Source organism: Battus philenor, unplaced genomic scaffold (genome assembly GCF_028537555.1).
Source record: "Battus philenor isolate CCGP_79_NKW_IND1 unplaced genomic scaffold, ilBatPhil1.0.hap1 SCAF_7, whole genome shotgun sequence".
NCBI classification, from domain to species: domain Eukaryota; kingdom Metazoa; phylum Arthropoda; class Insecta; order Lepidoptera; family Papilionidae; genus Battus; species Battus philenor.
Window position 1 is genome coordinate 4,666,367 of NW_027181737.1, and position 19,036 is coordinate 4,685,402.

At 32.3% G+C, this 19,036-nt stretch overlaps 2 protein-coding genes across 2 annotated transcripts; one reads left to right on the top strand and one right to left on the bottom strand.

The window, feature by feature from the left end:
* Positions 1-5,387: 5,387 nt before the first annotated feature.
* On the bottom strand, positions 5,388-9,314 carry LOC137930840 (uncharacterized). The gene is made up of 3 exons (XM_068774175.1): positions 9,297-9,314; positions 6,743-6,875; positions 5,388-5,575 (listed from the first exon to the last, which is right to left on the bottom strand). Exons 1-3 carry the CDS (start codon positions 9,312-9,314, stop codon positions 5,388-5,390), a joined length of 339 nt encoding a protein of 112 aa, XP_068630276.1.
* Positions 9,315-14,134: 4,820 nt separating this feature from the next.
* On the top strand, positions 14,135-17,028 carry LOC137931146 (serrate RNA effector molecule homolog). Its single transcript, XM_068774546.1, has 4 exons — positions 14,135-14,171; positions 14,663-14,784; positions 15,747-15,870; positions 16,315-17,028. The coding sequence occupies exons 1-4, from the start codon at positions 14,145-14,147 to the stop codon at positions 17,026-17,028; spliced, it is 987 nt and encodes a 328-aa protein (XP_068630647.1). The 5' UTR covers positions 14,135-14,144.
* The last annotated feature ends 2,008 nt before the right edge of the window (positions 17,029-19,036 follow it).

Below are 19,036 nucleotides of genomic sequence, written 5' to 3' on the forward strand. Positions count from 1 at the left end.
ACCGGTTCATTACTTTATCAAAGTAGCTGACCCAAGCTACTTACGTAGGCTGAAAAGGATTGCAAAGTCTGCAATTTTTTTTTGGTAAATTGGTGCTATTTATATATACACCTGTTTGATTAGTGACACTAACACAAAAAAGTATGTAAGCGAACTACTGCCAAAAGGCGGTATATTACTCCGCATTTCCTTCACGTTGAAAAATCTTTAATCGTATTTTTTTCTTTAATTACGCTATTTATACGCCAAACCTTCAAATTACAACTCTATCGCAGATGACACCTGCATTTATACTTTTGGCGATGTTATGGGTATCATCACCAAACGCTTCCAGGTCGCAACCAACGTCCTAGGAAAAAGAGTTACGGTATTCATTAAAAAGAAAAATTATAAGAATTAAATTTTATTTAAACAATTGTCCCGCGATGCTCTTTTCGAAGCGCATCCCGTATAATTCATGTATTTCACATAGCAAGTCGTAAGTCGCCAGTTACCGTATTGAAAAGGAATCAACATTATTTATTTATGCACCAGAGAATATAGTTAAGAAAATTGTGTATCAAAAAGCGATACAATAAAAACGATGTTTTTGAAATAACTTATTCCCAAAACATAGTTTAATGTTAAGAATTGAATTAATTATTCGTAGTTAAGATAAGACAAGGCGGGCTAGCCAGCCAGTGTTATTATTATATATTGCTGTCAGCATTTAAAAAGGTGGTAAAAGAGCACTTCCTTGGTCTCTAAAATAGGATATTGTATAGCATTTGTTATTGATTCTTATTTTTGTAATACCTTTTCCAAATATACATTAACATATAAGTATTTTTGGATATATGTGTGTGAGTATAGTAATTTATGTATTTGTATGTATATACACCCTAAACTGCCCTTTTCTTCATATATCTCATCTCTATCCAAAGGTTGTTAAGTAGAGATCGAGTCGAGCGGTAAGATCGCCTCTTATACCTGTACATAAATAGTTTATTTTTTTAGAAATTATTTATGGGGTACAATAAAGTGTAAAAAATTGGTTTTAAAAACAGTATCGTTTATTGACGCAAATTAATTTCAATCTAATTTTTTGTGAAAATTTCTTCACACTCTCTCTGATCTTTATTACAGCGTACCCAAATGAAGGAAAATAGTAACTAAATTACCGGAGAACTTTCTTTATTTGATTTTGTTACACTTTCTATTAAAGTTTTTTTGAATTTTGTATGCTCTGTATTAAAAATTACTGATAAGGATTTTTTTCACACGAACTTTTATATTTTTATATGCATTAATGACTATTACTTAAAAATGTAACATGAAAGTATATTTTACATAGCTCTATGCAAAATCACGAATTGCTTTCGAGACACAGGGTATAAGATTTACAATAGTACTGGTTGCCAAGGCTGCACCCAACGTGTTCCAACGACCTTAACACCATCGTCTGTGTATCTTGTAGGTGGACGTTCTTCTCTGCATCTGCCGATCCGTGGTCTCGACTAGATCTCATAGCCATACCGGTTCGGCGCGCTATGTGGTCTGCTCATAGTCACTTCAACTGCAACACTCAACAGGCTAGGCTATGTTGGTAACTTTCGTTCGTCTACAGATCGCCTCACTCCTTATTCGATATTGTAGAGAAATTTTGCATATCCCTCTCCATTGCTTGTTGAGCGAATGTTAGCATGCCAATAAGTCCCGAAGTAAGAGACCACGTTTCAGTTCCATAAGTCATCACCGGTTACGCACAATGGTCGCAGAACTTCGTATTAAGATATTGAGAGATTCAGTGATGTCTCGTACCCTACCTTGACTTTTCCCCAAAGTTAAACTAACCTAGTGTGATTATTTTCTAAACGTATCAGTTATTGGTGTCCAACTATAGAGATTTGAATTATCAGATTAAAAATATATTTAGACAAATATTGTACGGTATATATTGTACACACAAGCTCTGAATTCGATCAATCTTAAAAGCCGCAGAAACTAATAACGCCCATCACTAATTACATATACGCATTGTGTACAGTGAAATAATAATATTGAATAAGGTATTTAAACCTTCTGAATAAAAATATCTTTTTAATTAGGCAATTTCGTGATCGAACGAATTCATACGAAAGAGGTCGACTTATCACTAACCAACCAGAATGGTTAATGCAGAAACTCGAAAATTATGTCACACTTGACTGTCTAAGTGACGGCGAAAGATACGGACAAGTATAACAGCCAACACAAGTTTCCTCAGCACCAACAGAGCTCTACAACCAATATCAATACTTACTTACAATACATAGTGGTTAGTTTTGCATGTACTCCAAATTGTTACATTGCTCATGTGAAGCTGGTGTAATTGTACATATTTCATAAGACATTCGATCGAGTGAACAGGCGTGGTCGCTTAGGGTTAGTCAACTAAAATACTTGTTCGGAAAAATAATATTTAAATTAAAGGTAGAATTGATACGTCCACTTGCCAGTAATGCGAAACATTTCTAGGACATTTGTGCTTGATATTTAACTAAAAGAATTCTGTACGTACAACATTAACGTTGTTTTACTGGCGCTTTGATAGTTATTTCTATTTCATTAATTGTTTCTCACAAATCAACCTTACATTCTAAATACATTAAATGATTCCATCTCCCTCTTTCCTTAAATACGCTTTGGCTTCAATTATTTGTGGAATTATTCAAATATTTGGAACAAAGTACTTATGTATATCATTTTATTCCACATTTAAATTCAAATATCGATCAGTATCAACTAACCATCATCATAAAGAATTTCTGAGAAGTGATGTCCTCTATTATTCTTTTAATTATAAAACAAATATCTAGAAAAGCATATTATACTTCTATATATAAGCTTTGAAAATTTTAAAATTTTGAAAAATGAATAATGGGCTATCATTTGCATGTCACATACGCGGCTATGTTTTCAAAAGTATATACGGTTTTCATTTATATTTTCTTATTCGGATTTTAAAATTTATTTGTCTATTAATAATGTTCATTTTTTAGTTACTCTTTTTAACACTAGGTGTAATGACAGATTTAAAACGTTATGGGCATTCTCTACCAGCGAACATAGAGTAATGCAGAGATAAAAAGTTGGCACTTGTGAAAATATCAGAGAATAATAATTATTATATACACTATTGAGTATCTGTATTGTTATTTCACTTATTTTATTGAGTAATAAGAAATAAATTCATCGGGGAGCAAAATGTATGTTCGTAATAAAATAAGTATTATATATTGTCTTAGTTTCTATTAAAGGATTGCTATGGATTGCTACCATGGCGTTGATTTCTGGTAAGGGTCCTAAGTTAAAATATTGCTGGACGTATTAGACGTAAACCTTATTTACTTTAGGAAAATTAAAGGTTTAAATCAGGTGAAAATGAAGCACTTCTCATATTCTTAGAGTATTTTTTTAATTTTGAAGGCCAGACTGTTAATATCTGTAATGTGTTAACTTTTGGTAATCATTTAATGAAATCTAATCTATAATTTCATTACCTTGTCCACCGCATAACATAATTTAAAAGAGCTCTAGAAACGAGGACAGATACAAATGAACCGGATCCAGCAGCGACTGTGTTCCCCTGATTTAAAAATGTTACATCACTGAATCGGCAAATTTATATCTCAGACACGTGCTGCCTTATTAGATACCTCTACATCTTGATAGAGTGCGGTTCCTTTTTCGAAAACGATGTAAAAGAATTTGTATTCAAAGACATAAAGAGAAGTAATTGCATAATTACGTAACATGGCAAATGCAGCTGTGATATGTCCATTATTAAAAATACTTAGAAAATTTGCTAATATCATATTATTTTTTGTTGTTTATTGTATCAATTGTTTGAATCGTATTTGTAAGAAGTAGATATCATAAACTTTTCGATTTCTGATGTCTTGATATGCTATCGTCTATGTAAATCTGCGCCGTCGCTTTTTATATCAATTTCATAAAACTGCGCCTGCAGTAGTTGAAATCTACAATCGAACTAACTATGATTTAAGCTTCTTAATAATTTATCAACAACAGTTGTTATAGTAATAGGTCTACATTTATCATTTGCTATACAGACCTTCCAGCGTATATGTAAATATGTATTTCTCTTCTCTCATTAACCTTCTCCTAAACGATTGTTGTTTTTCTGAGTCCTTATAGTCGATTGTCTTTTTTTGACTAGATTACATTGTTACCTAATTATTAAAAAAGCAGTATTTGAAATTTCTGTAGATTTAAGGTTGCAGGGTGTAAGTAGCGCTTAGCCTAAAATTATTTTATAGACAGCAATACTCTTGGGCGGCTTCAGGAGCCAAGGCTCGGGCCGCTATGTTATATTATGTTATTAGGAGGCCGACGAGCTCTTAAATTGCCTAAACTCAGGTTTCATGGAGTCCAAGGGTCTCCGAGGGGAGACTTCGGCTTAGGCTGCAACTCGATACTTCATTAGATTTCTGCCCCAAGGATGCCCGAAAAGACCAGATATCGACGTGGTCAGTAGTTATTGTCTGGCTTAGATTAGTACCATTTCGAAAGGTGTTAGCGCTGAAAGAAGAATTGGCGGAAGAAACCGTAGCAACGCTTCTGTCTAATATCGGGGCATTCCTTTATGATTTAAGAGCCGAACGCTGTGTTGAAGCAGGTTAGTTTTCGAATGGTTGAAAATTATTTCGTAAGTAGTTTCTTTAATGTCTAATATCGCCTCAACGTCCGGAACTCTTCTACAATTAACGAGCTTTGGATTGTTAGCGGTAGAGTAGGTAATGGATTGATACCTGTAAATAAAACTGAGCAACCGTTTCTTAGTTTAACTCCAAGTCTACTAGCAGGTCTTCGTTACTAACGTACAAGTTAATGTTCAATTCGTGTGTTATGAATGACCTCGCATGAGTCTGTGTATGTCACGCAAATAAGCGTAGGCGAAGCACGGGCTTGCCCGTGTAGGGACTGGTCTAGTTTTGCACTATACGCAGCGTATACTACAAGACTTCCTTCCCCCATCATCCCTCGCCAACACAGGTGCGATTTATTTTATCAATTTTATCACAAATTTTATTTTCATTTAAATGTAATTTTTACTACGCAATAATTTTAGTGCACAATTTTTTTAGTTTATAGGCTCGCGGATTTTGGATCCGCGAACCCTGAGTCCGATGAAGCTGTAAAAGCCAAAACGGCTAACAGCGCCCATCAACAATCGAATACAGCCAATATTTTTAACTACTCCGTTTATCATAAATAACAGTAACAATTATTTTTAATATTTATTAAACCACTAAATAACATTGACGTCAACTAAACGACAAACACAACAATTAATTCTAGCACTAATACTAAATAAATAAAATAACAGTAATCCCACAGTGGACCTAGGAAGCGTACTTGTTTCCCACGTGATGACGCACCCCCCATTTGTAGTTGGCATTCTTGTCGGTCTTCACGAACGTATGGACTGGACCAGTGACGCCGCTGGTGCCTCGATGATCAGAGTTATAATCGTGGTCTTCAAAGTCTCGTTTGGGTCTATGCCATTGAGGCTCTTCTTGACGAATCGGAGCTGAAATTTATTTATTATATATAAATTAAGATACAGATAATTAAAGAAGTATTCACACGTCTTGACAATAGCGCCCTCTCCTGTCCTACTGCTCACGTACCTAAAGCGGTCAAGCGCTCTTATATTTTATAATGAGCGTATATTAACGTAACTACAGTCCTATGTTATTCTAAAAATAAATAATACGTTATACACAAAGCCCTAATACAATTTCGTAAGGATTTTACGAAAATATTGAATTTGACGTCTTATCTTTACCTATAAATAATACAAATTAATTGTAATAAAAACAAATAGTTGAGTCTCTTATATACTTCAGATTCTTATTTACTTCAAGCATTCATTACCTAGAGATTATTCCTCGTTTAAACTAATTATGTTCAACATGTCTCTAGACAATTGTAGATCGACCATATTTAGTAAACAAACAATAAAAATATAACAAAACTCAAATTTATCTATCGCATATAAAATAAAAAAAGCTTAAAAGATCTCTACTGTTAGTAAATTTTTGTAACAAACAATGTCACTAACCTTGACATCCTTGTAATACAAAAGGAATATAATCGGACAAAAGCTAAATGTAGTTCTTTTACAAACACTTAAATGTCAAAAACAATGTCTTTGAAAAATAATTAAAATCAATTATAAGTGAAAATAAAAAAGTTAATTAGATTTGACTAGCGTGATTATTAAGTCTCAATAATTTACAATTTATTTGTCAACTTATTAATATGGCTGATCTTAAAATGTATATAAAATATTATTAAATTATGTTTAAAAATATCTACTAATCTTTGCCTAGTCATGTAAAGATATTTTGCATTTAAATTTGTGTCCCTGTTATCTACATAGATATATAAGAGCTTTCCACTTATGTATCTTCTCTTTTTATCATGATATATATCCAAATCTCTAAGTGATATGGTTAGAACCATATCACTTAGAGATTTGGATTTGGTAGGAAAAATCCTTTTGCCGAGTAGAGTTTCGTTAAAAACTGATTTACGTAATTCCATTTGCATGCGGGGTTGAGGGGGCGTATTAAGTTTCGGAAGCAAGCAATAGTCAAATACCTTCCTTTTTTATATAAAAAACATCCCTGGAAATAATATGTTGGTAGTTCTTAACAAAATAAAGTTAGAAAAATAATTTTAAATATCATACATGGTTCTCTATGATATGGTTGATGCGGTGGCGGTGCAAATCTGGTCACTCGGACAGGTGCGCGGACTCTATGAACTGGGTAGAAAGGTCTAGACCACGCTGATGTACAGACAATCACACATGTCAGAACCAACTAAAATGAAAAAGAATTAATATTATTGAGTAGTTAAAAATGACCACTAATTCGTTATGTTTTTTTTTTTAATTTTTAGTTACGTGGGATTTGCGATTCTGTACAAGTTTTTTTATTTTAAAATTTCCATCTTGATTTGATCATTAACTCATTTCAAGTATTATAATGCTGTAAGGAGGCCGCTTTCAATAGGACCTATTGGATATTTATGAAGGAGGTCGATGTCTAGCAGAGGACTACGACTGAAATTAAAATTAAGATTATTATTACTCTAAATAAAAAAGGTTATGGTAGTAAATAGGTTAGATCACATCTTAATACATATTATATACTCGTAGTAATAAATATAGGAGAAATAGTTCTCCCTATGTTTGTAAAATAATAGGTGTTTACGTAAAGGGTTGGTGTTGAAATTTTTGCCGTCATGCGATAAATCCGTTATTAATACAATTCATAACAAAACGAAAGGCCCTGATTGATAAAATTGGAGCGCTTATTGCGATAACGCAGTTCTGAAATATCTTATATACGTAATTAATATAACGATTTCAATGTAGTTTCGTAAAGAGTTACTTGATTTTTTAATATCTTTACGAGTTCTGTAGTAACATAGTATGCTTTTGTATTGTACAATTCTCTCACAGACTCTACATTTACTTGCAGAACAATGTTACGGATATTGTATATTTTAAAAATTAAACTTCATTATCTTACACATGTGTATAAAACATATGTCACAGTTTACAATTAATTACTTTTTTTTGTTTAAATCGATTATATTACTTTATTGTCTAACATACTTATAATGTAGTATATTAGTGTTAGTAGTAGTATAGTAGTAGTAGTAGTAGTAGTATAGTAGTAGTTAGTATTACATGCATATTTAATTCTATTTCCAATTTTTTTTGCTGTTTAAATGACACTTATTTATTAAATATATATTTTTGATTACATCTGGGTTATGAATATATGTTGTACTATTATTACATTTATACTAGAATAAAATAAATGCATTGCAGGGATTCGATTATTAGATAATATAGTAGTTGGTCTCCAATTATGATTTAGTCGAATTTTGATATGCTTCTTATGAGATATGGATATATATCATTCCTCTCGTAAGATAGTAAAAATAAAATATGATACGAGTTAAATATAAAATGAGAAACATTTTAACAATCTCCTTTCCTTGTTTTGTAATGAATACACGAGCATCTTAATAACTCGCTTTGTTTATTGCGTTAACTACAATTAGCGGTTAAAAAAGAAGTATTATCTTTGCGCAAAACAAAATTTTGATTGTTATTTTAACTTTCAAATTAAGTAAGAATAGTTATTACAAGTGTAACGAATATGTACACGCAAGTTATGTGTTGATAAAAGATGCGGATGTCTTTTTATTACGAAAGAGACTAGACACTAAACAAATGAATCTGAAAATCTCAATATCAAAGATCTTTTTGAGTGAAACCTAACAATAGAGGTCTTAAGTTGACTAGTGCAGACTTAATGAAAAGCAGCACCGTGTTCTATCAGATCATAATGATTGATTCAGAGATATAAAACCTACTTAACAACCTCTATCAATTTCTTAAAAAAAAAAACTCATTGACTGTGGCGTTCACTGCTGGAAATGGGCCACTCCGTTTAGTTTCCAATAATGCCGCTCGGAAGCGGCCTACATGCCGTTTTTCGACAAACTAAACAAGGTCAATCATCAGTCAACCTTATAAATGAATGTCTTACACGGCCCTTACCGGTCTGTGGTCTCCACTATAGAACCTTATGATCGCGGCAGCAAACTGTTTTGCGCGATATAACCATTGTCACTTCAACTTGTCAGTCCTCCTCATTACTAATACGATTTCAAGCAATGCCGAGCACAGCTCTCTTTAAATTTTGTTATGTCTTATTAATAAGCTAATCTATCATTTAAAATCTTTTTACAATCAATAATAATTCAAATTATATATCTAAGTTATATTTGGATTCTTTTATGGAGAAAATTGATAGTAACAATACTATTTATACATATATATTTGGGTGGACATTAAATCTATGTAATGACTTTTTAATGGTTCTTAGCGAAGCCTCTTCGAAAGAATATATATTTGTTTTATTGTTTTATTTAATGTTGCACTATTACTTATGTTATTTTATTGTAATAGATTACAGAATTTACATAATTCTAAGATGATACAAATACAGATAAATAATCGGAAGTTATAATTACTTATTTCTAAAGAACAAACAAATCAGATAGCTAATTGTGTATTAAGAAGAATAGATCCTTTCTACAGTTCTTATTAAACGTTAAAGAAGTGTTTTTCTGTCGCTGATGTTCAGTATGTCTTTAACAGCCTTGACAAAGTCGTGCATTACCGTTTGCAAATCGCTTTACATAAAACAACAAATACTTACCAAAGCGTAACGATCCATGTTTCGGTAACTGTTGACTTATAAATCAAGACACCAATGGCGTCTGCGTTTCCGACCGCTCTCTTATAAACAAGAAAGAAAACGAATTTTGAACACTTTCTATCGATCAATTTTACGCTTCGCTGCGTGACGAAGCGATGCGAACGCTGTGTGTTTGACCTAGCTATCCCCGACCTTTTTTGTACATTATGGAGCCTACCATCTGATGACTCCATTGTAATATTTACTAGTTTAAGTTAAAATCAACTAACTATTTGTTGTAAAGATGTATTTGTTTTTAACGACGCCCTAAGAATGTCCAGTTTTTAAAAATACGGCTCGTTGGACATCTTCCTCATTCCTACTTCTTATTGCCATTCTCAGATTTATAATTTTTATATATCGAATTTCTTACAGTAAAAATAATTATATAGTGGACTCGGTATACATTATTTAAATGAGATCTTTTTCCATAAATTTATTTGTGTAGTACTCATTAGTACTCTTTAATATATTTCTAGTCGGCAAAAAACCAAAAATGCATTATTAAATCAAGTGTCGCGGCAGCACGTAATCTATTGTAAGTTTACAAAAATAATTTGAGAATTATGAAAAAAAAAATTTCTGGACACATGTTTGACATACCATTGTCTATATTAGCTGTGATATGTCATATAGATTCTTTGTTAATTTCTTTGAAAAATGTATTTACGTTGTAATTGTGAAATATAGAAACTTTACTTGAAATATGGTTATCATTTTTTAATAAGAATTTTTCATGAAAATAGCGACGATAAGTCTGCACCAGTAATAAAATACGTTATTTGTATGCTTAGAGGGTTAAGTAAATATCCTACTTATTTACCAGACAGTACAGAATCTTATTTACGTCCCTGACTATACCAATTTGACATACTTTCTCATTGGGACGTTTCACAACACTTATTGTTCAGCATAGCCTAATTTAAATCGGCAACGTTTGTGTGAAAGTAGACTTTACTGTTTGTTATAGATTCGATATAGACTTCGTTGTTGGTTTTTTATCGATTTTTATTTTAAATTAACTTCAAAAATCGTACTTAATTCATGGCTCAACTAAAGCTATTAAAATTAATATTATTGACTTAATTTAAACATATAGCATAGCAATGTTATTTGTTTAAATTCTAACAGAGATATGGATGGCTAAATATATCCCATATTACATAATTAAATGTCTTCGAGTAATGAACGTAAATGTGTTGTTTCGTAGTATTCTGAAATCCGTAAAATCCTGTATTACTTATTATTTATTGAAACTCCACTTGACTTGTCTTTGGAGTGTATTTATATACGATCAATCTATATATACAAAAATAAATGTCTGTCTGTCTGACTGTACTTAATATATTCATATCACACCCAAAACTATATATCCAATCGCCGTGAAACTTTGGTAAATTATTAGAAATATGACTGGAAAGAAGATAGCAAGTTGTAGTAAGAAGATAAAGATATTTGAATTTTTTTTTCACTTTCTGTTTGAGGTGCACAAAACTGCCTTCTCGTTTAGATTTTTATTATTATATTGATAGACATATAGCAATATGTCTCTATTATAACTTTATCAAGGCCTTAAAAAGTTACTTTTTTTGCGCATCTGCGGTAATATATCACGTATTAAATTAGCAGGTTTGTTAAATGTGAACGATTTTTAAGTGATCATAAAACTTGACAATAAATTGCTCCATTCTTTACTGTCTGCATCGTATGTTATGTAAGTGATGATAAAAAATTAAACCTTCAAATTAGGGCGGGTAAGGAACTACGTTTTAGTTTGAAGGATGCCATTTTATGGAGCTCAACCAGATTCAAATCGATCTCGAATTGGATTTTCCTGACATGTTTTTGATAAATTATACAAGAAATAGAGCGAAATTAATATTAATAAATGAACATAGAGTTGTTAAAATTGATTCTTTTTATTATTGCTAAAAATCATCAATAAATCATCCATGAATTGGATATAATTATCGTACTTGTATTTTCGAAACAATTGCATTTTTCTTTCATTTTAACATTACGATGCACGGACAAGCTCATTGAGGTTGTGATTGTAATATATAGATTTAAGCAATATATATTTTATAACGAATATGTCATGAAATAAAAAAGTATTTCAAAAATTTTGATTATAATAAAATGTTCTTAAATTTAAATATAAAGATCGTACTGCGGAAGATTTGAAATGGTCAAGAACACAAATAGTTTTCAACTTCATTAAATAGAAAAAATAATAGTCGATCGAAGAAAATACAGTTCACAAAATAAAAATATTAGAAGACGTAATTATTGCATAAACTTGCATAATCCCGGCACCTCATTACACGCCGACTGCGCATAATTAGACGCTTTCCTCTCAGCGGCACGAATGCGCCGATTTAATATCAGATCGCTCCATTTGTTTTCAATCGCTTCCGAATTATATAAACAGTAATTACTGACGCTCCGCTAGCGGTTGCCAAGCGGTAACAACTTTTAATGACGTATTGTCTTTGTTGTATAATGTTTGATATCAACTAAATTCATTTACAATATTTGGGGAACCCGGTACTATGATAACGAGGCTTTAAAATTGCAGGCCACGTAAAAATAACACCATATAGATGGCCACTGGTCCCTAAGGTTCTGGAGTAAAGACCACGGACGGGCAAGCGTATGACGTCCACCCACAAGTTTGACAGACGACCACTTTAAGGTCGGACGACGTTAGATAAACACCGTTTCTTACCGGTCCTATTGAAAATCTATAGGGTAGACACATATATAGAAGCTTACGTCTTATGGCTGAGATTATGATTTTTCTTCCAGTCGAATCGAATGTATCGTATAATATTCAGAGTATATTTATTGTTAAAATTTTTTTTTTTGACAAACAAACGCTTAATCATATTTTGGTATTATATCTATTACCCAGTTAACGTATAAACATTCGTAATCTAGTATTCACATAGGTATTTGCTTTATACCCTGCAGGACAGTTACGGGACTATAAAGTTAGTTTTTTATACAATTTGTTTTCAAGTTTTCATCATCTTCATATCTAGAACAAACAAACTTTATTAATAACAGAAAAAATCTGTGTTTTAGGTTGTTTTGTTGTCACTCACGGTTTTTAAATGTTGAGCAATATTGATTTTGTTAAGTTAGGATAGGAAAAGATTGGAAAATAAATATTGGTTACAAAAAAATAATCATTCAGTCCCTAGACGATCACTGCAAGGCATAAGTCTCTAAAAGATATCTATGGGGACATATCATATTCGCCACGCTTAGCAGGGACGTTGGCGACCGCAGTGTTGTACTATAGTACCCAGAGGACCTAGCTGCCCACCCTCTGGAAGCTCGTTTGTGAGAAGTGGCAATCCCATATAATTAATGCACAAAGTGTTAATTGTACAAGATTGTATCATACATAACCAACACATATAAACTTAACCAACACATGTAATCTATTAACCTGCACGTAGATTGTAACTTTGAGCAACGAGTTATCTCATATATTACTGAAATCGTCGTACACAGGTGTTATTAAAAAATTGTCCTTAAGTGCTTTTCGTTTATTGATGAAACAAATATATTACTTCTAGGACGACTATAAAAGCTGAATTTATTTGTTATCTATTAGTTAAGATTGCATCAAATAAAACAAATAAAAACTGCCGCATACTGCCGCATATCAAAACAATTGGGGTAGAAAGACAAATATCCTTGGCTATAAGCTATTCTAAGCTCTCTTACGTTTATATGTACCGTTTCGTCTGGAAAGTGGCTGGATGCAGGTAGTCAAAGACCTGGTCATTGGGTCAATCTTTGGAAAGGGAGACCTTACAGTGGAACTTCTATCAGCTGACGTGATGAGAATGATAATGAAATGATTGTTAAAAAAACCTTTTTTCAATGTGAAATAAAAAGTACTCTGATAAAGTGTTCATTTTAATTTGAAGTGGTATCTACGAGTTGAATTATAAAGAGCTAAAAAACCAGAATAAGGCTATAATACTCTTAACATCTCACAGATAGCTTCCCATAAGAATTCAAAAATGTTTTATTATAAATTTCATAAACCGTTGCCAAATAAAAAACACTCCCTAAAATACTATAACGTGTGTATTATGTTCATTCTGGGTGCAGATTGCTTTATACGGGTCCTATTAGAAATCTATGGGAAAAGCTTATACACAGCTGAGAACGTTTCATGGTTGAATTGATGATGATAATGATAATAGTGTTGTGGTGAAGGAAAAATAATGCTTAATATACACGGAAACTGTATTTACAATTTTAGTCCATAAAACCAAAATATCCTTGTCGTACGTCTGATCCATTCGTTATTCTTATAAGAATAGTTTATTATTTTTTTAATATTGCACACATATACACATATGTGTCTTGTAATTAATATTGTGCATCAATTAAAATTGGAGTTTTATAAGACCTTACTAAGTTATTTATCGTTGGGATCCCAGTAGCAAAGGTAATGTAGTGTATAATTAATTTAAGTATTTTAAATTGTATTTTTGTAAGGCGTCAAGAGCTTTGCTTCATTAAAAATAATAGTAAACGAATTAAAACTTTTTGATTTATCATTTATTTTTAAATTGAATACACAAAGCTATGTTAATGACAAGTGATATCTTACTTTAGTTTGTTTTTTTTATTCCTTCCTTAATGTTTAGCTCTACCTAAAAAAAAGTGTGATCAAAGTTTGAGAAGCCTTTTACGGTCGACAGTAACTATTCCGCCATTTCTACAGCCTCTATAAATAAACTTATCGGTTTCATTTGCCTCACCCACTGTCAGCAACTCAAGATGGCACAACGTCTCAATAGCACCATGGTACTCAACAATCATTATTAATTTTCATTAATTTACTATTAATCTTTGATTAAAATTAAAGATGACAATCGTACAACAAGTGTCGATAACGGTGGTTCATAGTGAAAGTGTTGTTCCAGTTTCCTTTTCAGTGTTCTATATTGGAATATAACGGTTTTATCGGCATTGTCAATTGACTTTTTTTGTTAAAACTGAAATATGCTCTTAAAATACTTTCGTATTTTTAATATGATTAATATACTAAAACAGTATAAGTAATGTTAACTATTATTAACACATAATTCGTCAATTTTGTTACATATGTATGATGTTTACATAATGTATTTTACTTTTATATTCTTACAAGATGCACGTAGAGAATAGTTTTCTTCCTAATGTTTACACTTTACATCAACACTTTTATCTCTATAATTGTATCTTTGATTCTGAGATTTTCGTATTATAATTATAATATACGAGAATCGGCATTAATTTTCAAATATTTATTTCAGAAATGGTTGTGGTGTATTCTAATAATATATTCAGGACCAGCTTGGAGTCCAGTAAGATGTGTCACTGTGAGAAGTCCACCGAAAAATCCAACAACAGTTGAAGCGCAGGCAAAATTTTTCCAGTAAGTATTTTTGTCAAATTTTAGTTTTGAAACGGATTTTTTTCAAATAAATACGACGGTCTTAAGACAATGCTTTTGGCAGAAAGCGTTGTTATTTCAAATAAATTTATCAGTTTAATATTTGAAAATCATAAAGAATTTTTTATTACTATGAAGAAAAATACTAATAAATAATAATATTTGTAAAAAAACATTATTTTTTTATGACCAACTAAAAACTGCGTGTAATTACGCCATTGCTTTTTTTATTTCGTATGATAAGTCTAAAGAAGGGTAATAGTCCACTACATTTTAGGCTATCTCAATTCGGTGAAATTTCTATGTGGCAGACTTAGCCACAGATTCCATGGGAGCCCTCAAAATTAGTTCCTGAAAAACATATTTGGGCTAGATGTCTTTTTGTCCCCGTTCATGGGAATCCAAAATCTGTGTATGCCGACAAAGCAAACAAAGACTTTAGGAGGAAAATGATGATAATTGCTAGTCTACAATGATATATGAAATAACAGCGATTTTTTATTTAAAAAATTCCAATTAGTAAAACATTAATTAACATGTACTTTATAATAAAAACCATTAGAATATAAAATTATTTAGGACAAGATATAGATATTAGTAATAAAAACCTAGGAGACAACTTTTTTAAAAACATGTTGCATTAATTAAGTTTATTTAGGCCACAAAACTTTAAAATACAAGCATCATGGTTAAGGATAAAGAAACTACATAAATCATCGGATTGCACAATAAATGCTATTTTAAGTTTTATTGGAGAAATTTAATACTACTAAAGAGGCATTCTATCAGAAATAATTCAATACGTGTTTGTTAACCATTACCCTAGCACGAATATAAAATAATTTTCAACTAAACCCAGAGCCTGCAATCTACTATTGTCTTCATGAAAAGAATCATCTCTCCCTGGATGATACGTAATGATAAAAAATTAATTTACTTTATAGGGATTTTTTCTCAGTACAGTTGAGTCCATACAAGATTGAGTTCGGTCACGTTTGCGAGGACCCTAACACTTGGGAGCAGCGTTACGAGAAGAAAGATTTTAAGAACCACAGGGACATGGGAAAAGTAACGAATTTATGTTTCGCTTCGTGTCTAATCTCTTTATGTTTCTTTCTCTGTCGCGCTTTGCTTGGCTTGGCTGCAGATATAGGCATTTACCGACGCATGAAGACTATGACCAAGGGCATCGCTTGGGCAATGAACGTCACTTCACTGAGAGGCATGAGCGCGCTCGGCCATCGACAGGACTGTTCTCTGCTAAAGTACGCTTCTGCTTCTCTTTTACTTCTATATGTTTCTCTTCTATATTAACGCTTATTTCTTTTTCCAGCATCAATCTTTATATTAACAAATTAATTTACTTTTTCATTTGGCAAACTTTAATGTCCAATATAACCTAATTAGGAAATTTTCATGTTAGAATTACCACTTCTAGTAGGAGCGGTGTCTTCATGATATCACATTCTTTCAAACTCAATAACTATTTTCTAATATAGTATTCGCAATTAGGTTCGTTGGGGCGACAAAAAAGGCGGATATGGTGAACACTACTGGGACCTAAATCATGCAGGACACGCAGGCAACCACGGCGACGATGGATATTATAACTCAGATGATGGTTCATACCACGAAAATGATGAGAACGATTCCTATGATGAACCAAGCGAACAATCCCCCAACTATCAAGCAGATGAATATGACCCCGAAGCTGCATCAAAATACGAAGAAAATAATAGAGCAAAGAGAGCCGATGCAAAATCAAAAGTTCAGAAAACCGAAAATGATAAAAAACGGCGACGAGCTCCACAAAAACAAATAAAAAATAATGAACAGTCAGAAGCCGCTCAGGATGACGACGAATATGAAGCAGAAGCCAGCAGCGAAAAGGAAACCTACCAAACAGTTCAGAATCCTAAGAAACCTACTCAGCCATCCAAAATATCCGAAGAAGAGCAACCAAGAGGGAAAGATGATATTGTTTTAGTTGTAGGACAAAAAGAAAAAGAAAATAGACAAAAACATACTCAATTTGTACCTCAAGTAGAACCAAAGCATTACGTACCTTACGAAGGCGGGGCTGGTGTTAGGCACCATCAACATGCTGAAGTGCAAGCTGCAGCGCCACGGCTATTCCTGGAACCATCAACTGGACATGTCGTAGATAGAGCAACAGGTCAAGCATATGTCTTACAACCTCTTGTTCCAAAGTCCAATTATAGTTAAATAAGTTATAAATATTTTTTGCAATGATTACTATATTTTGTAGGGTAAAGTGTTATTTATTAAATTATTAATTGTTAATGGTGTATTATTTAATTCTCGAAGTAAACAAAAAACCTGTTTTTATCTATGAAACAAATCACTGTCAATTATTGTATGCTGCACCCTATCAAGCCAATGGTTTCACAAATAATAAATAACGTTATAATATTATTTAAAAAAAAATGTTTTCAAAATTCGCGTTACTCCATGTTTGACCAAATTACTAGCCTGATGTATTCATTAGTTATGATTATTATTTTATGTCTTAATTTTATCTTTTGTAGACCCAATAATAGGTGGGCCGACGACATAGTCCAGGTTGCATGAAGATGCTGGATGCGGGTAACATTAGACCGGCCTTTAGAGGAGGTCTATGTCTTGCAGTAAGCGTATATTGGCTAATATGAGGTGCAATAATTACAATAGTGCAATAATTACAATAGTTTAAAAATGTATAATGATTTGGTCAAAATTTTTATGTACATATTGTAAAATAATATAAAGGACTCCAACAGCCGTTCCCATCGTACCGGCCGCCTGACAAATGCCAAAACAAAGAACCGAAATATTTATCTTGATAGCAATTGTGTGAGCCATCTAACAGTTACACTCTGCTACATGCGGGCCGTGGCCCCTTTCCCTTGCCTTGTGTTAGTCACGAACAACTCCCCAATATCTTTTGTTTGAAACGAATCGACCGTATTAAAAGCGAACGTTCTTGTTCCTATTGCTTGGACTATGGTTGGAATGCGATTGTAGAATGGTAATATAGGAAAGTAAATAAAATTAAAGTTAATAAAACACTTAAGTAAGGAAGTATATGACAGGGCACAAAATGTTTACAATATTGATAACTAAAATGATCACAAGGTCTCCAGGCTATTAGGATTAGATTTAACCAAAAAAAAATGCAAATGTAGAACAAATAAAACATTTGAAAGCAGGAAACAAAAAAATTGATTATTTATAATCAATGCCAAAACCCTCCGTTTTTCGTAACTGTTTCAAGTATATTGTAAAATATCAATTAAAATGACAAAAAATTAATTCTTTGTGAAAATATTTATACAGGTTTACTGATCCACACGTCATTTACATGTTTAAACGTAATTTATTTTGAGTATTCCCACGTACATTAATAACAAGCATTGTTAAATGAAGAATTACGTGCACTTTTTTACATATGAACTAGTTTTTCTATTTTATTTATTTCGCCTGTTATATATTGCGTGTAACCGACGCAATATAAAGTTGAAATAGTAATGGGCAGGTCACATAGCGTGTAGAGCAGATGGCCACTGTAGCCTTACCTTAGGGTTCTGTATTTAAAACCACGGACTGGCAAGAGAAGTGTAAGACGTTCACCAAAAAGGTGAACAAGTCACCATGTTGAGAAAGACGGTAGATGTAGGCCACTTCCAATCGGTAATATTAGAAACGACCATAGAGACCCATAGAGGACCATGTAAATAAATAATGTTCTACGGAAGGCATAATGATAATGATAAAATTCCTAGTAATTTTCATGGTATAGTATAATTCTGTAAGCAGCTATAGCTAATACAAATTTAAGCTTATTTGATTGTACTTGTAGTTAGTAGTAATATTTAATATCTTAGATCCTGTAAATATTTAGTCGAATTTCCATAACACGTCATGCGATCCAAGTCAACTGTGTTCTCCATCTTTCCATATAATTACACGTGTTGATATGTATCCTTTTATTCCTTTAAAGGGTAACTAAAAAGGATAACTTTTTGTCTAGATTATCTATGTATATATATGATAGAAGCTGTTTGCCTTTCTCTCCGTAACTGCTTCGTCAGACTTAGATACGGTGATCGATGTCTAAGGTAAACAATCATGTTAATTTTAAACTGTGTATGTATGTGAATCTTTAACAATATACGATTATACTCCGGTGTATCCGCCGAAATAATAGCAACTTCCCATCCTGTGGTTAAAATAG

What these genes read in the sequence shown, in the direction of transcription:
- LOC137931146 (XM_068774546.1), top strand. Translation starts at nt 14,145, where the DNA reads ATGGCACAACGTCTCAATAGCACCATG. An exon ending in GCGCAGGCAAAATTTTTCCA is followed by an intron (nt 14,785 to 15,746) that starts GTAAGTATTTTT and finishes TTTACTTTATAG; the next exon opens with GGATTTTTTCTCAGTACAGT. An exon ending in ACCACAGGGACATGGGAAAA is followed by an intron (nt 15,871 to 16,314) that starts GTAACGAATTTA and finishes ATTCGCAATTAG; the next exon opens with GTTCGTTGGGGCGACAAAAA.
- LOC137930840 (XM_068774175.1), bottom strand. An exon ending in ACCATATCATAGAGAACCAT is followed by an intron (nt 5,576 to 6,742) that starts GTATGATATTTA and finishes AATAAATTTCAG; the next exon opens with CTCCGATTCGTCAAGAAGAG.